Below are 25,505 nucleotides of genomic sequence, written 5' to 3' on the forward strand. Positions count from 1 at the left end.
AAAGAAAGGAATCTCGAGTAGATCGGAGAAAGTTATAATGCCGCTTTATAGGGCAATGGTCAGACCACACTTGGAATACTGCGTCCAACATTGGTCTCCCTACCTAAAGAAGGATATAAAACTGCTGGAGAGGGTGCAGAGACGAGCAACAAAACTGGTGAAGGGTATGGAGAAACTGGAATACGAGGACAGACTTATAACACTAGGATTGTTCTCCCTTGAGAAAAGGAGACTGCGTGGGGATATGATCGAGACCTTCAAAATACTGAAAGGAATCGACAAAATAGAGCAGAGAAGATTATTTACATTGTCCAATTTGACACGGACTAGAGGACATGTAATGAAGCTAAGGGGGGACAGGTTCAGGACTAATGTCAGGAAGTTCTGCTTCACTCAGAGAGTGGTTGACACCTGGAATGCCCTTCCAGAAGAGATTATGACGGAATCGACCGTCCTAGGCTTCAAGAGCAAACTAGATGCATATCTCCTTAAGAGAGGCATATAAGGATATGGTGGACTATAAATTAAGCCAGGTGTACACCTGGCAGGGCCTCCGCGTGTGCGGATCGCCGGACTTGATGGACCGAAGGTCTGATCCGGAGAAGGCAGTTCTTATGTTCTTATGTTCTTATGTTCTTTAAGAAGATCACTAAGCGCCTGAGACTCATCCAGAATACTGCCGTCCGTCTCATCTATGGCCTAAAAAAGTCAGATCATATAAGCCCATTCTACAGAAAACTTCACTGGTTGCCGATCAAAGCAAGGGTCATCTTCAAATTTGCCTGCCTCTGCTTCAAAACCCTAACAGGCTTATCCCCAATCTACATGTCACACTACTTTGTTTTCCCAAGCTCCACTCGCACGCGCAACGCCTATCTGTTTGCCTTCCCCTCTCTAAAGAGCTGCATCTACAAGAGATTCCTTGACAGAACACTGTCATTCCAAGCAGGCAAATGGAATAAATGCCTAACCACCCTCATCTTAAATACTCCCTCTTACCGATCCTTTAGGAGAGCAATTAAAACCTATCTCTTTGATAAATTTCTCTGACTCCTTCCGACCTTGTTGTACCTCAGAACTACTTATTGCATCCCTGACACCAATGTAATTTGAATCTATTCCTTGTAACATTCTCTGTAACATCTCCTCTAAAATACTTGTTGCACCCCTGACACCAATGTAACTCGAAACTACTCTCTGTAACATCACTGGCTATGCACAGTCTCTTCCTCTGTAAACCGCTCTGAACTGCTTGTGGTACTTGTGGTATACAAAAATAAAGTTATTATTATTATGAGTGTCGGAGCAGTTACCGCTGTGACCAGCGCTAAAAATGCTAGCACGGTTTTGTAAAAGGTGGGGGGTTATTTTTAATTGGCGTTGTAATTGAAAAAAAATTTAAAAACCAATTAATTTAAGTTTTGCACAGAATACCAAGTGGTTCCTAGTAACACCTAATTCAAGGCACCTACTGGTACCTAACGATGAAAAGCAGGCGTGGTTAAGGGTGGAGAATAGGCATGGTTGACTTAGGTATCGCTAGGCATCTGTGTTCGGCTCCAGTAAATTAGTCCAGGAAAACCCTGGTCTAATATAATGGTGCCTACCACTAAGATGCCGCTAGACATGATTCTATGAATTGTGCTGCACAGTTGACTGACAATTGTATCAACTAGCACTTACCATTTTAGGTATGTATTTATACGATTTGTCATTCGTCTTCTTTACACCTCTTTAGTATCCAGTGCACAACCATTGTTCTTGAAGTCTTTCTTTTACTTGATGGTTTTCAGCCATTTTGGACATAAATAGCTCTAATACGCTAACCGAATTGTCTCCCAAGATCTCTTATGCCTTACCTTTGTATCCTGCTCACTTGTATTTTGATGACTTTACATTGTACCTATTTTCGCTGATTGTCCAGCTATTCTTTGTTGTAAACCGCCTTGAACTAATATGGCTTTGGCGATATATAAGAATAAAATTATTATTATTATTAATACACTGGTTCACCTAGCCCTCAGACATGGGCCATTAGTTATATCAACTTTTCACTCATTATATCCGTCACTATTAATCGCACTCATTTGTCACATTTCATCATCTTTATATACACCTGACATGCCTTACAATTCTGTTTAAGACCCCTGTGGAAGATGGTTTGTTGAAACACAGACCTTGTTGGGTCCTCAACCTTCTATGCATAAGTGGGTTCTGTTGATTGACTGAATTAAAACCATTGCTCCCGCAGTGTTCTTTTTGCTTTTTGGTTTTATCCCCTTTACTGCGGGACTGTTGGGTTCTTCTTTTTTCATTGGCTTGACTTACAAGTTAGGCGCCTTTAGGCTCCATTTATAGAATAAGGCCCTTTATCTTTCAACAGAATATGAGATCTCCATAACATTTCACGATCTTTAACCTTAACGATGATGAAACAAAAAGTGAAAGTAAGCATTATTCAACAGCAAATCTGACTTTTCTGCCTTAGGATAATTCCATCCCAGTTTACATATTAATTTCAGCAACACAACCCATTCACTTTCGTATAGATTATCTAGGCCAAAAAGAGACGCCTAAGTGGGATTATTCATGGTCTGCAGAAATGTGTTGTGAGGGTGAGAGGTGCTCCCTCCCCTTGTGTCTGGCCCCTCGCTCCTTCCCCGATCCCCCCTGCTGCGTGTGCACTCCCCTTCCCTATCCCCATATCTCTAGTTGTCCACTGCCGCAAGTACCAACTCCAACGTGCTCCTTGCGACCCTCCCTCTCATGTCACTTCCCATGCACGGCACCCGGAAATGACATCATCAGGAGAGCTGACGCAGTCGTGTTGAACAACAAGAAGTACGGGGAAGGGAAGGGTGGCATGCATGGCGAGAGAAGGAACGGGGAGAGGTGCCGGTGCCCCCACCAACATGGCGCCCAGGGTACACCGCTCCCTCACTACCTTTTACTACGCCACTGCTTTTGCAAACTATGGGGCTCATAATCGAAAGAGAAAATCATCCAAAAACCAGCCTAAGTCGGCACTTGGACGAACATTTCTCAAAAACGTCCAAGTGCCAATAATCAAGTCGGGTTTTAGACATATTTCTAAATGACTTAGGCCCTCATAGTGCCGCTCAACATCCAAAGCTAAACGGGGCGTTTCGGGAGGTGTGTCAAGGGTGGGAGTTGGGCGGGATGTGATACAGCCCACGATCGACGGAACTTGGATGTTGTGACTTAGACCATTTAAAACATGGTCTGAGTCACAAAAACCCAACTAAACTCACCAGATATGCACTGAAAACACATAAAGCAGACCCCCACACACTACCCCAGTGGTCACCGACCCCCCCCCCATAAAAATTTTAATCACAACTTTAAAATTCAGCCTCCAGACCATCATCACCTGGCCGCCTGGCATAGGAAAGCCTAGTTGTCCAGCCCAGAGGCTGCTTAAGTCATCTTGAGGGTGGGTTAGGGACCCATAGAGAGGAGGACCCATGTCCATAAGCCCCTGTAATCACTGCATTGACACTTAAACATGTGCACTGCCCTATACACCCCCAAAACCCTTTTTGACTGGAATATAAGTGGCTCCTGCAGCCATAAGGGCTATTGGGATGGTAGATAAGTGGGTCTAGGGGATTCTGGAGGTGATTTGGGGGGGCTCACCATCACCTATAAGGGAGCTGTAGTGAGGAGAAGACATGGCACCCTGTTTGTGAAGTTCACAGCAGTGCCCTGTAAGGTACCCCACTATTTAGGTGCCCTGTCTGGGTGTTCTGTCCATCACTTTGCAGGCCCCTCCCACGTCCAATAGGGCTTGATCTAGACGTTTTGGATTTGGACGGACAGTTGGACTGACATTTTAGCGGCTTGGACAATCAGATCTTCAGGACGTATAATTGGACGATTTTCTAAAGTCAAAGGACGCTGGATGTCTCTTTCGAAAATGGGACTTAGGCTCTTTTTGACTTTGGACGACTTTGACTTAGATGTCCCTTTCGATTATGCCCCTCCACACATAAGGCACTGGTAAAAAATGTGGATTTTGTGGCACATACAACAGACAGTCATTTTTTTTTTTTTAAATATCCCTTCACTTTTTTTTGTTGCTTCCTGATGTAGTAGGTGTTAATTATAGAGAGGTAAGTGACATCAGAGAGAGCTCCGAAGCCAAGTTCATTGCTGCTCACGCCAAAATTAAAAAGGTATGGGGGGCAAGGAAGAGGGTGAGAGAGAAGCTACCATCCCGGGCGCCGGTCACCCTCGCTACACCACTGGCGGTAAACGCTCTGACACCCATAGGAATTAAATGGGCATCGGAGCATTTGTTGTGCGGTACTCAGCTGTGCAGCTTTGTAAAAGGAGACTTATATTGTTTAAATAATCCATATTTGATAAGGTGAAAGTCATTCCACAATCTGCCCACTGGAATGTTAGTAGCTGTACTAAATCCTAGGTATATTGATATTTGTTTATGACTATTATTAACTTCTCCCCTAGAAGTGTTTCATTTGTTTTCTCCAAGTGCAAACAAGCAATGGTTTAATTCTGGCATATTTAGACCCCAGTTTAGATATATTTTTCTAAGATTTGATGCTATATGTAGTACACATGACATATCAAAATATAAATACTGCACCTTTAAACAAGAGAATGTCCAAACTAGCATCCAAAATGCTCGGATTCACCAGTAGCCACTTGCAAATACTTATCAAATGTTCAATTGCACTTATCCCATGTATCTTCTATAATATAACATTTCATGGATTTTTTTAATGGGTTTTTTTTAAACAGATGAACTGGGTGTGTTCTAGATTTGTGAATATATGATTATACGATATGTAATATGATCACTTTTGAAAGAAATTAATAAAATGTTTTGTGAATGTTGAATAATAAATGTTATGAATATATGAACAAATAGCTTTTTAGTATATAGGGTCTATAGCTTTGTGATTGAAGCTATTGTTAGTTAATTATAAGCCCTGGCAGGATTTGTTATGGTATGAGCTATGAGACGCTGAAACATTGCAACTCATGTAACAAGATTGGCTCTGCGTAGCAAAGGAGTCTGGCATGCTATTAAGCATTCTTCCTCCTGCTGGCCACAGGGTCTAAGCAGCCAGGAAAAGCACTAAGTTAGAGCCTCTGGGGGAAGGATAGAATTTTAATACCTGCATGTATTTTTGTTGTGTTATTTATTTATTTAAACCAGCCCTTAAATTAATGGTACTATGTTATGCCCTTCTTAAATGTGAGCCAGGACAGAGCCAGTAGGCAAGCAAGTTGCTAGAGGAAGCTAAGGGACACAGGGGGCTGGGGCTCAAGATTAATGATTCACCTAGGGTGTCTATGCTTAATATCCTTGCACTGGCTTTGTCCTTATGTTAGGAACTTAGCCATAACTAGAAAATGACTAATTCATTACTTCTGTGATAATTGCATAAATCCCACACCTGCAGGATATTCCTTATATTTGTGATATATTCTGAAACAAGCAATCAAAGTCCTGGATTGGTAGCTTGGAATGTTGCTATTGTTTGGGATTCCAGAATCTTGTTACTCTTTGGGATTCCGGAATGTTGCTATTCCTTGGGATTCTGAATGTAATCTTGCTACTCTTGGGGTTTGGGCCAGGCACTAGTGACCTGGATTGGCCACCACGAGAACGGGCTACTGGGCTTGATGGACCTTTGCTCTGACCCAATAAGGCATAAGAACGTAAGAATTGCCGCTGCTGGGTCAGACCAGCAGTTCATCGTGCCCATCAGTCTGCTCACGTGGCGGCCCCTAGGTCAAAAAACAGTGCCCTAACTGAGACTAGCCCTACCTGCGTATGTTCCTATGTTCTTGGGTTCTTATATTCCACAGTACTGCCCAGTTCTTTTGCCTTTGAATATCTGTGGCCATCCCACTCAGTGTAGTTTAAGCGGGCAGAAGAGTTTACTACGTTTAAAACCATGCAGAATATTGACCCAAAATATTAGCACATCTTTTTTTACCTACTTCTTCATTTATTGAAGATTTTCAAAATATATTTTAAGAAAAATATAGCAATCGTTCTACTGACACAGATCATTAAAAAAAAGAAATATAAATTGCTGAAATTTCAACATAAGGAACATAAATTGTACAAACCAATTCCATGTCATTGCAAAAATAAGCAATATGGGAAAAGACTACATAGAAATTAAAAAAAGAACAAGAAAAGATGGAGAAAAACAAAATAGAAGGAAGAACAATCCCTTTCTATCAGCTTAATCCCTGTAACTATTACCTATTTCATGTCTTTGAATTAGTCATATTTTGCTGGGCATGATTGAAGCTGTCAAACCTGAAAACTACTCAAGCCATCTTTGTGATTTGTTAATAGACATGGGGAGTGTATGGCTCAGTGGTTAAAGCTACAGCCTCAGTACCCTGGGGTTGTGGGTTCAAACCCACACTGCTCCTTGTGACCCTGGGCAAGTCACTTAATTCCCCCCCCCCCAATTGCCCCAGGTACATTAGATATATTATGAGCCCAGTAGGACAGATAGGGAACAATGCTTGAGTATCTGAATAAATTTATGTAAACTGTTCTGAGCTCCCCTGGAAGAACAGTATAGTAAACTAAATAAACAATGTGAAAAGTTTCAGCCTCTGATAACCAGAGCTGGTATTGTGATGTCATAATACCTCATTCCATCAATGCCTAAGAGCCAACCTCATCAGTGATGTCACAATGGCTTCATTGTACTAGACTTGGCTCACTTCTGCTGCATTTTGATTTCTAGAGTGGCGCAGTGGTTAAAGCTGTAGCCTCAGCACCCTGAGGTTGTGGGTTCAAACCCACACTGCTCCTTGTGACCCTGGGCAAGTCACTTAATTGCCCCCTCCCATTGCCCCAGGTACATTAGATAGATTGTGAGCCCACCAGGACAGACAGGGAAAAATGCTTGAGTACCTGAATAAATTAATGTAAACCGTTGAGCTCCCTTAGGAGAACAGTATAGAAAATTAAATAAATAAATGCTAGAATGGGTTTGAAACATCTGTAGGCATCATTGGTGCTATTATTACTTAGTCATCCTCTTTTGCACTGCCTATCAATATTGTTGCTTCAATTATCTAATCTAATCTAATTCTTAGATTTGTATACCGCGTCATCTTCCAATTCAAAAGCTCGACTCGGTTCACACTAACCCCCTCTTTTGCTAAGGTGCGCTAACCGATTAGCACGTGCTAAACGCTAACGCGTCCATAGACTAACATGCACGCGTTAGCGTTTAGCGCGCTGATTGGTTAGGACACCTTAGTAAAAGAGGGCCTACGTTTATGTTTCAAATACAAATGGACTTCCTTATTCAGAAGATTAGGGATATTGATTTCACAATTACTTTCATCCAATTACTAAATTTTTTTTATATTTATTTATTTGTAGGCATTTATATACCGCTTAAATGCTCCCCCAGGGATCCTAAGTGGTTTACAGTACATGGTGGTCAGGTACTCTAGGGGCTCCTTTTTTGAAGGTGCGCTAGCGTTTTTAGCGCACTCACACGATTAGCGTATGCTAGCCAAAAAACTAGCGCCTGCTTAAAAGGAGGCGTAGCGGCTAGCGCGCGCACGGCATTATAGCGCATGCTATGTGCACGCTAAAACCGCTATTGCACCTTTGTAAAAGGAGCCCTGGGTGTCTTCCCTATCTGTCCCAGTGGGCTCACAATCTCACTCTTGGTGCCTGGGACAATGGAAGGTTAGGTGACTTGCCCAGGGTCACAAGGAGCAGCACTGGGATTGAACCTGCAACCTCAGGGAGCGGAGGCAGCAGCTCTTGCCGCTAGGACACTCCTCCACTCCATATTTTCAGCCTATATTATTGGTTAACGTGTTTTTGTATCGTAGCCTATATATGAGCCAATTTTTGAAATTGCAATTATAATATCCAATTAGGATAAAGGAAATAGTAATGAGAGAAGGCTAGCAGACATCAGAAGAATTGTAAAAGGAGTTTTGTGCAGTTTGAGTATACTTTACTAGTCTTTAAGCCCGTTACATTAACGGGTGCTAGAATAGATGTGTCTGTCTGTCTGTCTGTGTTTCTTTATCTCTCTCTCCTTGTCCGCTGTCTGTATCCTTCTGTCTCCCCCCCCCCCCGAGCAAAGCTGTCTGTCCCCAGCACACCTCCCCCCCAAAGTAGCCCCCTTTCCCTCTCCCTATCTCTCCATGGCCCCTTCTGTCTCCTCCCAGAGCAAAGCTGTCCCCAGCACACCTCCCCCCCCAAAGCAGCCCCCTTTCCCTCTCCCTATCCATGATCCCTTCTGGCTCCCCCCAGCACACCCCTCCCCCCAAAGCAGCCCCCTTTCCCTCTCCCTCTCCCCCTGGCTCCCGGTATTGATCCCCTTCTTACCCTCCCCTCCATCCCGGCGTCTTCTGGCCTGCTCCTCTTCAAAGCAGCCTGCGATCGTGGTGGCCGGCTTTAGCGAACTTCGCAGGCTGCTCTCCAACTCGGTAGCACGTTCCCTCTGACGCGATCCTGTGCGTCAGAGGGAGCGTGCTACTGAGGTTGGAGAGCGGCCATATTTGTTAATTTCATATTTGGCAAACTTAACATTTCCCCCATTTCAGTTTGATGATTTGTGGAAAGTTGAAATAATAGCCCACACCTTCCCGTAACACAATTATGGAATGATTCATTGCATTTATGAGTTTTGCATAATTGATCTTGTATCAAAACCCTGTATGGCTCTGTAGCAATCATAATCACGGGCAAGGTTTTCTAGCTGAAGCCGATTTATCCTCATCCTGGGCTGAACCTAATCATTGATTTTATGATGCTATGAAATTTGATTGCCATGCACTTCGTTTAGGCGTTTCAAAATATGGTACAGTAACTCTATAATAAACTTATCAAGGAGAGCTGGTACCTTGAGACTCATGTTGACTTTCATTGAGTGAAGCAATGACTTTGTAGGTGCATATGCAAACCATTGCGTAAGTACCAGTGCACACTTGCATGTGCTCTCAGGACAAAGTATGCACTCTAGAAAATAATGTGCTTCCTACACAGAGATCAATGTGCAATGCCAACTATAAAATATTTATATATTTAGAAAGTACCATCGGATAATGCTTTCACCTTAAATGGACCCGATTTTTAGATGGTTTTCTATGCTGTTTGACTAAAGTGCATCTAAATCTCAAGGGAGCATGTTGGGGGCATGTTTTGGGTTAAATTAGGGCAGATTTATGATTTGGACTTTTTTTCTGCAAAAAAAAGGAGCTTGAAAGTTTGAAGTTAGGCCTGTTTCAGTAACAAATAAGTGCCACAAATGTGGCTAAAGTGACTAACTGACTGCTGGAGGAATGAAAACATGGCCCTCTTTACTCCTCCAGTGGTTAATGACCCACCCCCCCAAAGATGTGAATGAAACAGTACATACCAGCCTGTATGACAACTTCAGATGGTATAGCCAGTCCTATTAAAGCAGCAAGCAGGTTTCTGGAGTAGTCTGGTAGTCAGTGCAGTGGACTGCAGAGATGAGGACCCAGGCCCATATCCTACTTTTTTGTTTTTTTGGGGGGGGGCCTAACATAAGGGTCTAGTGTGCATGGTAATCTTTGCAAAGATGGCACACTGCAAAAAGGAAGCACTCTTAGCATTGCCCTTGAAATGAAAATGAAGAATAGATAAAACTAAACAAACCCCCAGATTCTTTATAATTATTATTATTATTATTATTAGGTTCTTATATCCCGCCATACCCAAAGAGTTCTAGGCGGTTTACATCCGTTACATTAGGATCCGGTATGAACCCGGATTTACAAAAAATTTTTCGGAATTGCAGGTAGCGCGGAAGGAGGCACAGGTTTATCATAGTTGGGTTAGAAGATAAAATGGAGGGAGTGGGAAACCAGAAGAGGGGGGGGAGAGGGAGGTGGGGGTGGGGGGGGTTGGAGTGTATGCGGGGAGTAAGGACTAAGGGTCTTGTTCGCGGAAGAGGTGTGTTTGAGAAGTTTTCTGAAGTCTAGGTAGGTCGGGGCCTCTAGCATCATTTGGGCTAGCCAAGGGTTCAGCTTGGCCGCCTGGAAGGCGAAGGTTTTGTCGATGAATCTTTTGAGCTGGCATGATTTTATGGAGGGGAAGGTAAACAACTGGATTCTGCGGGATTTCTTGTTGGTGCAATACATATTGAAATGTGGGGAGAGGTATTTTGGTGAGAGACCAAATACTGTCTTGTAACAGTGGCATCCTAATCTGGGCACTGAAATTTCAGCTTGATCCCGAGATGCGCACACAACATAATTGGCTAACGAGCAGTTATTGGTTGCTAACAACCAAGTATTAATGTTAATTGGCACCAATTAGAATTTGCGTACACATCTGTCTGTGTGCTATTCTATAATGCAAGGTGCCCAAATCCCATTGTGTACAACTCAAAAGGGGCATAGCCATGTTGGGGCATTTCAGAAGGTGTGCACATTGTTTCAAAATACTGGGTCTCTTCCCCCCCCCCCCCCCTCAATATTCAGGCCATTGAAGATTGCTGGAGATCTCCCGTGGTGCACAGCAAACCTAGAAATTCAATGAATTTCTCATTTAGATTTGGCCGTCCTAGACATAACCGGCTTGACCAATATTCAGCGACTAGCCAGCTAAGTTTCAACAGCCAAAGAAAGACCAGCCTTTTAGGTGGCTCTATCTGGCCGTCAAACTTAGCGGGCGAGCTGGCTGAAAATCATGGGATAGCCAGCTGGGAGCTTCTTTCCAGCTGGCTAAATAGTGCTGAATATTAGGGGGCGCTGCTGAGCCCAGTGAAGATGGAAGCACAATGCTGTAGCTCCTCATCACTTTAATAAAAGAAGCCATTTTAAGAATATAAACAATTAAATTTTCATTGCAATATTAATAAATATTGACAGAAGAACATTATGGCTTCCAGCAAAAATGGAAAGAGAGACAAACTGGAATCGCCAACTAAAGCTTCAACGAGTAAAGGGGAAGATCACAGCACTGGTGAAATTCTGGAAGAATATTGGCCTCTCTGGGCCAGATTCTGTAAACGGCACCTAGCGGCGCTTACATTATAGGCACCACTTGGCACTGCTTATAGAATCTCACCAAGCCTAGACCTCACTAGGCATCCTAGAGGTAGGTGCTGGTATATTAGGTCGGGTTTTACTTGGCCTAATTTACTGGCGCCTAACTTGGACGCCTAGTGACTCCTAAGTCAACCACACCTATTCTCCACCCCTAACCATGCCTGCTGTTCAGGTAAGTGTCATTAGGCATCAAATAGCATCTCAACATAGGCACCACTAGGCATCCTAGAAGTAGGTGCTGGTATATTAGGTCGGGTTTTACTTGGCCTAATTTACTGGCACCTAACTTGGACTCCTAGCGACTCCTAAGTCAACCACACCTATTCTCCACCCCTAACCAAGCCTGCTGTTCAGGTAAGTGTCATTAGGCAAAGGAGAGCATCTCAACTTAGGCCTCACTAGGCATCTTAGAGGTAGGTGCTGGTATATTAGGTCGGGTTTTATTTGGCCTAATTTACTGGCGCCTAACTTGGATGCCCAGCGACTCCTAAGTCAACCACACCTATTCTCCACCCCTAACCACGCCTGCTGTTCAGGTAAGTGTCATTAGGCATCAGAGAGCATCTCAACTTAGGCCTCACTAGGCAGCCTAGAGGTAGGTGCTGGTATATTAGGTCGGGTTTTACTTGGCCTAATTTACTGGCGCCTAACTTGGACACCTAACGACTCCTAAGTCAACCACACCTATTCTCCACCCTTAACCACACCTGCTGTTCAGGTAAGTGTCATTAGGCATCGGAGAGCATCTCAACTTAGGCGTTGCTAGGCATCTTAAGAGTTTGGTGTCAAACTCTTAATTGTTAATTAAAATTTTTTTTTTGATTGGCTGAAGACTGGTACGGTCAATTACCACACCAAGTAAGCCAATAAAAAAAAAAAAGAAAGTTGTTCATTAATTCTGAAGTTCGGCATGGCTAGGCATCCTTTATTAGGGTGTCTAGCGTTGCCTAATGTAGGCGTGCTATACAGAATCAGGCCCTTTGGGGCTGATTCTATAAATGGCATATAAATCAGCCAGCGCCTAAAAAAAATGGTTGTGGCTATGTGTCAGTCACACTTAAGGAGTTCTATGAGGGTCAGAGTTTTACCGCAGGGGAGGGGTTAAAACAGTAGTCTTTATTTCTTAATGGAGATTGTTGATTGTATTTGTGTAAAGCTTTTGCTGCTGCTGTTTCCTCATGTTCCCCCATATCTGCATTGAATACGCCCAGTGTTCAATTTACAATTCGATTTCTGCTTGTGTCGCTTCCTTTTGCCAAATGTGTTTTTTTTTTTTTTTCTGCAACACATAAAATAAGGTAGAACCGAGAGAATGTTGTCAGCGATGCAGACCAAAGTGGGATTTGCCACACCAAACTTATTTAAACGGCCGCGGATACTGGCAGGAAGATGTGGGGCAGGTTGTTAAAATATTCATGAAAATATGTATTTCCCTTAAGGTTGGTCAGCGGAGAGCGTGGAGAAGAGATAACTCACCCGACTAAGGAACATGCTGTAAAATAGATAATCACAGAAGTGAAAAACAAAGGCAGTTGGCATTAAAAATTAATTGGGAAGTGCTCCCTTCGGAGGTTCAGTGCACCACAGGCAGTATGAATAAACTCACTGACTACCTGATCATTACGTTCTATTTTTAGGCAACTGTGTATTAGCATTTTCCACTTTATATTAAGTGGATTTCCTCTGATTTAATATGAAAATAACAACCCCGGAAACCATCCTGTATCCAATTTACGTGCCGTTCTAGATCTGTCACGTAAATCAAAGACTCTAATGCTAATATTTGCAGTCCTCTTGTTGTTACAGACATCCAGTATCCATGTAGAAACTTTATATAAGAGAAATACAGATGGAATAGGAAATGAATCACTTATGTTTATCAGTCACTTTTGTAACATCTAGGCCTCAAGATTTCAGCTCACATCTTACATGAAGAGCTTATGTTATGTATAGGATTGTTGTGTTTTGTTTTTTTTTAATCGAGAGCTGCCCTTTCATTGATAACAGTTTATTATTGCTTGCGTTTTTTTTAGATTTAATTCTGATGGAGCTCTACCTTCTGTCTCAATAGCTTTAATGAAGAAACATCAAAGCTGCTAGCAATCACACAAACAGGGATTCAACACCCTAGCAACCAAGAATGAGGTCGTCATGGAAACTATTCCTATTCCTGTCAGTCACTGGGTGTCTTTCAGGTACAAAAAAAAAAAAAAGAAAGAAAAGAAATCCCTCAAAATATGTGTATATGTATGCTTCCGTGCTCTTTGGATTTAAGAGTTGCAGAAAATGAGTAAAAAATGTCAAATCCTTATATATTAAGCAGACATTTAAGCTAATCCAGGCATTATGCATCAGCTCTCAGGACAGCAAACTTCTGTTCTCGTGTTTCAAGTTCATTCTTGCTCTCTTTCATCTGAGTATCTTAATTATTATTATTGGAATGTTAGGCCCACTTTTACTAAAATGCAGTCGAGGTTTTTACCTCAGCCCGGAGCGTTAAATGCTCTGATGCTGCTCCAACACGTAGGAATTCTGCGAGCATCGGAGAAGCGTCTGAGCATTTAGCGTTCCATGCTGCGGTTGAAACCTCTACCGTGACTTAGTAAAAGTGTGTGTGGGGGGGGGGGGAGTGGGAGTAGTCTTTAAAAGGCAGAGAATGAGGTGAAGATATTTGCATATCCATTTGAAATAGAGTTGATGCAACTATACAGTGTCCTGATAAAGCAGGACATTCCCCCCATCCCCAACATTTTTCTAAATAACCCCCAAAATGTAGTTATTGGAACATTGTTATTATTGACAGCTGTTACTGCAAGATACTGTAAAAACTGGATGACCCCTGTTTTCATAATGACATCATTTAGGAAGTGCAGCACAAAAGGAAGTAGGATAGGACAATGAACACTCCACTGAAGATCACTGATGTAAGACCAACTTGTTTATTTAAGAAAAGGACACAAGCAGAAGCTGTGGACCCGACACAGCACTGTGTTTCAGACTCTGAGGACCGCCTGCACCAGGGGTCACTAAACATAAAAACATAACACAACATATTAAAATCACATCATATAAAAATTTTATAAGCCATACAAATAAATCAATACCAAAGGCCAATCAAATAAATAAATAAATACATATAAATATGTCAAAGATATGTATATGTGACAAACAAAACATATGATAATGTATTTGCAAATTCATAAACATGAGACCAAACCTGTGGCGTATATGTTCACGGATGACAGGTCTGGGATAAAACAAAGCTGTGTAGCAAAAATATGAAAATAGGACCATCAAAATACCATATTTCATCAGGAGAAAAAAACTCTAAGAAACTACAGCATAACATAATATTTACATAAGACAATAAAAGAGCACAAAACATGTAGCTGCGTAAGCAAACTTCAAAAGCTATTTGATTAAAAGAACAAGTTTTATAACAAGGTAGCAACCATGCAGAATGTTAATGCCGAAAGTTGGTCTTACATCAGTGATCTTCAGTGGAGTGTTCATTGTCCGTTCCCACTTCCTTTTGTGCTGTTTTATACCCGTGGGTTCTCTGTCCTGTTGGACTTTTTGGTGTTGACTCGATCATTCAGGAAGTGACCATTAAGATCCAGTTTAGCAAAATGGTGTTTAGCCAGTGGCATCGAGGACTTCATGGATGCATCAAGGTTGAAGGCGGCCACATTGAACATAAATGATGAATTAACTACAGAAAAAAAAATCATTATACTAATGTATTTTCAAAGGTTATACCACACATTTAAACAACTGCAAAGTGTTTTGAAACTACTCATAAGGGATTCTGGTTTGTTTGGGGGGTTTTTTCCCCCCAGACACCGTGTTAGAAAGTTATTATTATTTTTCACACATACTAGTGCTTTAGGTTGAATGATATGAACTGAAGCCGTACAAGTTGGTATTTGATTCTATCAGGGCTCACTACTTTTCCACTGGAATTGAGGATTATTTGAGTTGATTTTACAAACAGAGCTGTGTACCTTGTCCTGACACCACATTTGATGCAATCCCAGTATATGAAATGTCAACACACACTATTTTCAAAGACTGAAAAGTTGATGCTGGTGTAAACAAGAGATTTAGGTTTATGAAGCTGGGATTTTCAGTTGTACTTTGACCAAACTGCACTGTTTAGTATTTTCCCCTGAAAAAAATTGTGATTGGCGTTTACTGTATGAGATCTGAAATTTGTTTTATATCCTAATAAACTGATCTCTTGGACTCAAATGCAGTTCAAATATTTCAGTTAATTTGTCCTTCGTGCTATTGTTAATTTGATGTTATTACCTGAAATTTAAAATGCAATGTTTAAAAATGTCTTATTGTGTTAATCACGAGTTGAAGAGACCACGAAAAAATGGTGGACGCATAAGCGTCGGAACAGGGGAGGCCACAGGGGCCGTGGCCTCACCAAAAATTGCCTGTGGCTCCAGGGCTGGCATTAACCATAGCCCAGGGTTTCTCGCCACCTGCTACTACATTAAATTACAGCCCCGGTGCCACAACTGCAGGAAGAGAAGGGCCAGCGCATGCAGTGACAGCATGCCACCGGCACACAACCCTTCTCCCTGATGTCAGTGCTGACATCGGAGAGAAGGTCCGGGCCAGCCAAGCAGCGATTGGCTGACCTGGACCTTCTCTCCGATGTCAGAATTGACATCAGGGAGAAGGGTTGTAGGCCAGAGGCATGCAATCGCTGCACGCGCTGGCCCTTCCCTTCCTTTAATTGCGACACCAGGGCTGTAATTTAATGTAGCGAGTGGAGAGTGGCGGACCGGGGGAGGGAGGGAAAGGAGGGGAGGAGGAAGTGGCGGCAGGTCGGCTTGGGGGCAGGCAGGCTTTGGCACGGCTTTGGGAGGGGGCACTAAGGACATAGGAAGGAGGCACTGGGGCACTGAGGACATAGGAAGGGGCACTAAGGACATAGGAAGGAAGCACTGGGGGCACTAAGGACATAAGAAGGGGCACTAGGGACATAGGAAGGAGGCACTGGGGGCACTAAGGACATAGGAAGGAGGGAGAGAGGGAATAGAAAGGGACAATTGTTGAGACTTGAGTGCAAAAAGAAAGAAAGGATGCAATCAAAAGGAAGTGCAACCAGTGATTCATGAAATCTCCAGACAGTAAAGGTAGAAAAATTATTTTATTTTCAATTTAGTGATCAAAATGTGTCAGTTTTGAGAATTTAAATCTGCTGTCTATATTTTGCACTATATTTGTCTATTTTTCTGCAGTTGTTTCCAGGGCTGTGGAGTCAGTAGATAAATCTTTTGTCTCAGACTCCACAGTTTCTGGTACCCATGACTCCAGGTACCCAAAATTGTCTCCGACTCCTTGACTCCACAGGCCTGGTTGTTACTGAGGTGGCATTGCATATTTTAATGTCATCTGCCTTGACATCTTTGAAAACCCCCCAAATATAAATGATAATTAACATTTTGTCTGTGACCAGTGTGCTTTGTGGTTTTTTTTATTTTGTGGTTAACCATTATGTGTTGTTAATAAGATTATATTGTGTATATATATATGAAAAATGAATGGAAAAAATGGTATTAGAATTAGTACTATTATGGGGGGCGGGGTCTAGGGTGGAGATTGGGCGGAGTCTGGGGTGGAGCTTTCAGGCTCCCCCAAACCAAAAAGTGTTCTGCTGCCTATGGTTGGATGTGAAAGAGACAATAATCCGTCACCACAGAAAATCAGTTTCAACTTGTAAATGAAACTGTGTGAGAAAAACTGGGATATATGGTACTTGCTTACTGTAAAGCTGATGATACAGTAGACATCAGAAATCTTAGCTTTACTATAATCATTTGAATTACATTTATTACATTGGCATTAGAGACAATGAAATGAAATCACTGGATATTGGATAACATCAAGCACAATGCAATTAAGAGTGGTGTGATCTAACGCAGTGATTCCCAACCCTGTCCTGGAGGAACACCAGGCCAATCGGGTTTTCAGGCTAGCCCTAATGAATATGCATGAGAGAGATTTGCATATGATGGAAGTGATAGGCATGCAAATTTGCTTCATGCATATTCATTAGGGCTAGCCTGAAAACCCGATTGGCCTGGTGTTCCTCCAGGACAGGGTTGGGAACCACTGATCTAATGTATTGGACTTGATTTCATGCTAATTACCACACTGAACTTTGAAAAGAGCAACAAAATGCATTATTATATGTACAGGGAGGAGGGGAGTGCTCCTGTCCTTCACATCACTTTTAAAAAGCTATATTTACTTTTATTCTGAGCAAATAGAAAAATTCTAGCAGAAAGGTACTCATCATCTTTGGTGAATAAAATAATTCATATCCTATGTTTAAAGAGTGTGGTGAAAAAGCTATCTTAAGAATACTGAATAAACCTACTACATGGTTTTTTTCTGGAAGGCTCAAAAGTGGCTAGATTTTAGCCTTTTAACGTGGGTGATCTTCCTAGCACTGAAGGGGTTAAATCAGGGTGAATGATTAAAAGAGCTACTGAGGCTAATATTGGTCATAAGAACTTAGGAATAGCCTTACTGGGTCAGCCCAATGGTCCATCAAGCCCAGCAGCCCAGTACTATGGATCTTCCAAGAAAATAGAAAACATGATGGCAGATAAAGGCCTAATGGACCTACGTTACTTCTATCTAGAAAACCATCCAATTGCCTCAAAACAACTCACTCTATTACTTTAGCCAAGACCAGAAGATATACAATATAAGGTTGATAATTAGCCCAAACTGTGATTTATTTTTAATAAAGAACATGTGGTGATTAATTTCAGCTTATCTAGAAGCTGGCCTAATTGGAGAAAGGAGTTCACATACAATGTGATCTTTCATTTGTTGTGATATCAGTGTTGAACAAAAATCTTATGATTTCTGAATAGGCTTCGAAGAATTCAATATTATGACTAATTCAGTTTCTCCTATAGACTGAAATGCATCCCACGTGGAAACTGCTTGATGCTGATAGTTCTGATTAGCAAAAGATTTGACAAATCTATCCAATGCAGTAGCGACTTTCGTAACAAAACAAAAAAAAAAAACCCTGATTGAAGTCAATCAGAGAGAAAAAAAAACCCAGTTATTGAAGGACGAATTTAACAATTAGAAGCAATTCTTGTGGGCGATTAATGGCCTTAGCAATTTTCTGCTGAAATATGGATTCCTGACAGAGCAAATAGTTTCCAAAGTCAAAAGTGGAACTTTAAATAAGTGTTCAAAAAAAACTGCAAGGCAATCAAGAAATGTAGAACACTATGGGCTCCTTTTACTAAGGTGCACTAGCGTTTTTAGCGCGTGCACTAGACGCTAATGCCTCCATTAAGCTGGCGTTAGTTTTTGGCGCGTAGCACGGAGTTAGCACGCATGGCAATGTAGCGCACGCTATAAACACTAGCGCACCTTAGTAAAAGGAGCTCTATGTGTGGCTTATGATATACAGTGCTTCCCCGTGAATTTGCGGTCCCGGTCATTCGTGGTATTTTCCGACCACGAATGACCGGACAGGAGAGGGCAGCCGGAGCGCCGGCGAGTGAAGGAAATCACTCGTGGTATGCTCCGACCGCCTCATCCTGTACTAAAGTCGGGCCTCACCGATCAGGAGCTGCGTGTCAAAGCTGGCGCTCCTGCTGCCCTCTTCAGTCTCCCCTGCTAAAAAACGTATTCACTTTTTTTCAACATTCGTGGGGGTTCCTGGTATGGAACCCCCGGAATATTGGGGGAGTACTGTACTGTATATTTGTATACTACTGAAGGAAAAAGACCTCAATTGACTTGAGGCGTCCAGTCAATTAACCATTCAGGGTTAATGGGTACTATCACTGGTCAAAACCTCCCAAAATGTTCTTAATTTGTTCACATTATTTCAGTGTTGATTAAATAATACAAATAAATTTACCCCTCTTCTGTTAAACTGCACTAGCAGTTTGTAGCTCGGAGAACCGCGCTGAATGTCCCACGCTGCTCCTGACGCTCATAGGAACTCTGAGCATCAAGAGCAGTGTGGGCCATTCAGCACGGCTCACCGCGTTAAAAACTGCTATCACAGTTTCGTAGAAGGAGGCAGTTCGTGTTAATTTAGGGCTTCTTCTATCAAACTGCGCTAGCAGTTTTTAGCGCAGAGAGCTGAGCTGAATGGCCTGTGCTACTCTCAATGCTCATAGGAACTCTGTGAGCGTCGGGAGCAGTGTGGGCCATTCAGCGCAGCTCACCACACTGCAAACTGCTAGCGCAGTTTGATAAAAGAGGCCTTTAGTGTTTCAATTCTATTTCTTTAAATGATCTTTCATTCATAACGATATTACTGCTCTATTGGAGTGATGAACAGAGAGCAGGCAACCAGGTCTAAGATCGATCCATTACCAAAGCTGTATATGGCATGTAAATATATGTAAACAGCAAGCACTTGGCTTATAGTCCCGACGGAGGCCAAATCTGTTTCACTTTTTTTTTTTTTTTTTTAATCTTTATTGATTTTTCATTACTAATAAAAAGTGCAATACAATATTCATATCAGTAACAACAACAAATAAGCACTTAAATTCAATCAGTAGCAATGCAACAATATAACCCCCCTCCCCCAACCAACAATTACATCAGGAAATCACACTAAAGATATATCCCTCCCCTCTCTGAGCAGAGTTTTAGTTCTACTCTGCTCATAAGTGCACTGAAATGATGATAATTGTACAAATATTCCAGATAAAATCTTGGTTTATTAAAATTCAACAGACAGTCCTGTTTCAAGGCATTCATTTGTACAATGGAGGAACATTACAAGTCAGAGAGTGGAAATGCAACTTCCCTGACATAACGCCCTAAAAATTCTGTTCTGCTAGGTTCACTTAAATATACCTAATACATGACGACATTTTACTGCCTTCATCTAATTGGTCATGAATACTTGATACCATATAAGGCGCTTGTATGCATATTGGGGGAGTGTCCGTTCCCCTCACACAAAGAATTCTTAAAAGTTACATTTTAATACTAGCTTATCTAATAAAGAAAAGGTACAGAAGAAACCAGGAAAAAGTATTACAATATACTTACAGAGAAAAAATCATACATTCACACAGCTTTAAATCATTTCTCTTTAAGAGTCAAACTACTGCTCCCATATTACTGAGTCATTTAAGAGCATGCACTGAAAATCCCGTGTCTCAGTGAAAGAAAAGGGGAGTGGCCAATCAACTCCCACAGACCTTACATTTTCTTATATGACTCCACCAGTTCAATTGTTAGAGGTAATTATATTTCAATCTGAACCCTTAAATATGAAAGTCCTTATGTTATTAGTTTACTAAAATGTAATTCATCATTTTGTATATCCAATTAGCATTTCTAACTTTACCCTGCAAAAAATATTTAACCTAGTTTGGGGTCAATTGACGTCTTCTGTACAATTGTTATAGTTCTTTCTATCCTTCTTTTTGTTGGTATATATTCAGACACATCCAGGGGGGAGAGAGGGGAGGGATATATCTTTAGTGTGATTTCCTGATGTAATTGTTGGTTGGGGGAGGGGAGTTATATTGTTGCATTGCTACTGATTGAATTTAAGTGCTTATTTGTTATTGTTACTGATATGAATATTGTATTGCACTTTTTGTTAGTAATGAAAAATCAATAAAGATTAAAAAAAAAAAGAGAGAGAGAGATCATTGTAGCTAAACATTACTCTTTACATATTTAAAGAATAGTTTGCAGCAGAAAACACCACTCGCATTTTGCACAGTTGCCTTACTGCTTTCTCTCACAATGATTGCAAAAATGGCGTTTGTATTTAAAAGGAACACCACCAGGGTACTCAACAAATCAGGTTGGACCAACTATTGACATCGTGAAAATGTAAATCACTAAAAGTGCATGCGATGTGCCTAAATCACTGAGTCAGCATGTGGATCAAAAGAATCTTTTAGGCAATTTGTTGCAACATAAATTACTCAACCCGCATGAAAATAACTTTATGAGCAGCCATGACGGCCGGATGTGGAAAACATCTGCAACGGTGGTTAAACTAATATCATCCAGCAATGATGATTAAAAAAAACCTGTTGTGCCTATGTGGAATGCACTCAAAAGAAACAGTCTGGTATGAAACTACTGGATAAAAAAATCACTCTGTGGAATCAAGCCCCTAGAGGCGCGAATCCTGTTTAAGTTATCTTGTCTGTGTTATAAATCCATATTTGGTCTGGCCCCCTCTTACCTGGTTTCCCACTTCAACCTGGCAAGTTATCTTAGGCCCACACAAAGAATACATCTGTTCACCTACCCGACAATAAAAGCCTGCTGCTAGAAAAGATTCTTGGACAGAACTCTGGCCTTCCAGACAGGCAAATGGAACGACTGGCTTAGTAACGTCTTCGCGCTCTCATCATCCTACTCCAATTTTATAAAACTGGTAAAAACGAATTTGTTCAATCGATTTGCAAACTAAGAATCAACTCAGCTCTTCCTATTCAACCAGTAACCCTAAGAACTATATAGCTCTCATATTCTTTCATTATGTTAAGATTGTATTGCTGACTTTGATTGTAACCTCTTCGCTGATTGTCCAGCGCTTCTTGCTGTAAACCGCCTCGAACTTCTGTGGCTTTGGCGGTATATAAGAATAAAATTATTATTATTTATTATTTTTTTTAAAAACATCCCACTCTATTTGATTATTCAAACCTGCTGGTTCTAGAGTGTTTAATTTAAAAATCCAGTGCTGCTCACGCTGTAGCAAAAACTTAGCTCGATTGCCTCCTCTTGGTTGAGACTTGATCGCGTTCATTGCCAGACATTACAGTTGCTCAAATGTGTGGTAAAAATCGATACAATGTGTTAGTAATGGTGCGTCAACTTTTTGTCTTTTGAGATTTGATCGGTGTTCAGTGAATCAGACTTTTAGACTTCAGATTTTTTTTACCAACATAGGCTTTAACACAGGGGCACATAAGCAGATAGACAACATACATGCTGTTACACTTGAAATGATTTATTCTGTAGCTTTTACCGTCTACCGGATTTGCAAATAGATTTCACAATTTTTGCAATGGCCACATTTATAGTGGCCAGTCACCACTGGTTTTAATTGCTTGGTTGGCGTCTTGATTGCTGAGGGACTCAATATTTCTTTAAGGTTCTTCCCTCTTGAGTGAGCAGTACGGAATTTCGTATGTTTAAAGGTCTCATGTGATTGTATAATATTCCAATGTATTCTGACAATGTAAGCTAGTTTGGGACTTGCATTAGTATATTTAGAAGTGAATGTCAAAATGCTATCGTCTGGATCTTGTCTGGACTGAGTGTATAATAAAAGTCCCCTATGATTATATTTGGCTCTTCTGTGGGCTGTTTTAAGATTTTTAGAGCTATAGCCCCTATCACTAAACTTTTTCCATAATGATTTTGACTGAGTTTTAAAATCCTTGTCATCACTGCATAATACGTCTGTAGCACAAAAATTGTGAATACGGTAAACTAGACTTACAGCCAATGGGATAACAGCTCGATGAATGAAGTAGAGTGTTGCGATCAATGCTCTTACAATGGACTTTAGTTGTGAATCCACTCTTGGTTTGTTCAATGTTAACGCCCAAAAATGCAATATGAAAAATTACATGTGAATTGGATGTTTGCATTACAAGTGTTTAACCATTTAAAAAATGCCCAAAATTCTTCTGTTGTTCCGGTCCATAAAAGGAAAATAACGTCGATGAACCTGTGCCATAGAAAAATTTTTTCTGCAAAAGGAGAATGTGACACCCATTCATTTTCAAATTTTGTTTATGAAAATGCAAGCAATGGATGGAGCGAAAGTCGCTCCCATCGCAATGCCAGATAACTGAACATATAATTTATCCAGAAAAAGAAAAAATTTCCCTATTTTTGTTATCACCAACAGTTCCCCCTCCTGACAAAGCACAGTGAAACCTGTGTCAAGGGGTAGACACTGTTGGGAAGCAGGTTTTTGTTCATTATTACACGGGGTCCGTCAAAAGTTTCTGATAACAGGAGTTTACCGCCACATGTAAAAAAACTAACATCCTTCATCTAATCAAAGATTAAGATAAGTACAACTAACTTGTTTGAGGTTTATTTTTTCTGGCGGTATGGGATCTCTAAAGTGCTCTGATGGTCCTGTTGCTACCTTTGCTTGAACCTATTCAGCACTTTGGTGGTTGGTCTGAGCACTTTAAGCACTATTATTGTGCCAAAAAATTTTTTTAATATATTTTCTCTGGTATCTCAAGTGTATTTTTTTTTATTTATTAATTTTACATAATAATGATGTGTTTTGCATGCATTTGCATGTTGTGCAGTAACTGGATGTGTGCTTTAATAATATATTAAGAAGATCCTTGCTTAGTAATATCGGGGATAAAGACTGCAAATCTCAAGTGCCCGTGTCCAGTTACCAGAACTAATCTTGGTTACTTAGCCTACATACGGGCTATCATTGATCAGACTCTTTCCCCGCTATATGAGCATTTTTTGCATTTATTTTATTGCTAGTAAAACAACTTATTGTTCTTAATGTTCAATAGTGCTGTATAATACTTAGCTCGGGAATTATGTATTGCCCGGCTTTCCCCCGACGGAAGATCTCCATTTCGCTCTCGTATAATACTGAGATCTTCTTCAGGACAGCATTATATTATACAGATTTTTCTAAAAAAAAGAATAAAATATTTTTATTTATATTTATTTTTAAAAATATTCTTATACAATATTATATCAGAGCTAAGAGCCTCTCATTCTATCCATCCATGAAGACTACGGGGAACCACCCTCTACTTTTAATTATATATTTCTTTTATCTTAAAGACTTACAAGATAGACAAATCTCTTTTTGGAGGTAATTAAAATATCGTCAGCTTACTTACTGTTTGCTGTGACCACAAACAGTTCTCGCCGCATTCTGATCCATTAAGGATCGCCAATAAGTTAACCATCGGCGAGCTCCAATTTTAATGGTGTTCTATGTCACTTCCGATATTTCTTCCCCAGGGAAAGACTCTGATCAATGATAGCCCGTATGTAGGCTAAGTAACCAAGATTAGTTCTGGTAATTGGCCACGGGCACTTGAGATTTGCAGTCTTTATCCCCGATATTACTAAGCAAGGATCTTCTTGATCTTAAGTTGGCCTTTGCTCAAGGGACTTTAGTAGATATACTAGTGATTAGATAGGATTTATTCTTTAATAATATATTACATGTTATTGCTGTTTAATATATGTGAAGGTGAAAATAATGTATGCTACTGTCACAACACACCTTACTAGCTTTCTCCATAGGGGACATTTTTATAAAGGACTTTTTTCTCATCCTGTCCCTACGTAAAAAGAAATCTCTGTTGAATAAGGCCCTTAATCTTCTGTCTCATTGAGGCAGAGGTCAAAAGCATAAGTCTCATACAACAGAGCTGAGCAATAAAATACTAACCAGCAAACTTAGTAGTGCATATTGAAGAGAATCAATACTACAGTTCAAAGCAATAAACATGCCCGAGTGACTACGATGACATAACAACAACTGTAATTGCAGAATGATGAGAACAGATCTGTCAAAAGGGACAAAGACCAGCGGAGGCAGAATTGCAACTTATCTTGACAGCCTGATCTTATCAGCTCTGAATCCAATTTTGTTATTTCAAGTTAACTTCAGCTTTTATTGCATTATATTTTCAGCTGAGATGTTATTTGAATGGCATTTGGACACAAACTAGAAAAATAATGGGTTACTTTTTCCAGGAAATAGAATGGCACGCAGCTCCAAATTTCTGTGGCTTTCTGAGAACTGAATTTGGAGCAGGGTAAATGCTGGTCTTCAACACATCACTTTCATGCATGTAATGAAAACTGTAAACCGAGAAATAACTTTTAGGAAAAAAAAAAAAAAAGCACTTTTCCTTTGAATTTTATTCAGCCCTTGCTACAAAATGGAAGTACAGATAAGCCTAATGTACATCACCAAAATATAGGTTATATCGACTAAAGTGCTCTAGTAATGAATAAAAAGAAGGAACTCTTTAAATAGCACCCAAATTTGGGCACCAAAAATAGTTTACGCTATTCTGTAAAGGATGCACGCCTTATGTAGATTAGTTCCTAGCATAGATCAAACACCTAACTTTTGGGTGCCAGAATTACACCTATTGAAATGTGATTTAAATGCCAACACCCGAGATAGGCTTGCTTAGGCATCATGCTGAAATTCCACGTGCAACTTTTTGAAAAGCCCCAACATGCGCTACGAGAGTTAGGCGCCATGCCTTGTAGAATAGCGTACACCCAGACATGCACATACATTTGAATGCATGCCAATTAACATCCCATGAGGAGAGGTCTTAGGCGCCTGAGCCAATAGGGATCTTGGGCCCCTCCCAGTACACCCAGGATGCACCAGGAAGGGGAAG

The 25,505-nt window shown here is 40.9% G+C and overlaps 1 protein-coding gene across 1 annotated transcript in view; it reads left to right on the plus strand.

Annotated features, from left to right (window-relative positions):
* The window catches only part of CNTN5 (contactin 5), a 1,460,727-nt gene that overhangs the window by 690,318 nt on the left and 744,904 nt on the right, over window positions 1-25,505 (plus strand). The window contains 1 exon segment of the mRNA XM_033947995.1: window positions 13,110-13,271. Within this exon segment, the coding sequence (XP_033803886.1) occupies window positions 13,217-13,271 (55 nt within the window). The 5' untranslated portion in view covers window positions 13,110-13,216.

Source organism: Geotrypetes seraphini, chromosome 6 (assembly GCF_902459505.1).
Source record: "Geotrypetes seraphini chromosome 6, aGeoSer1.1, whole genome shotgun sequence".
Classification (NCBI taxonomy): Eukaryota; Metazoa; Chordata; class Amphibia; order Gymnophiona; family Dermophiidae; genus Geotrypetes; species Geotrypetes seraphini.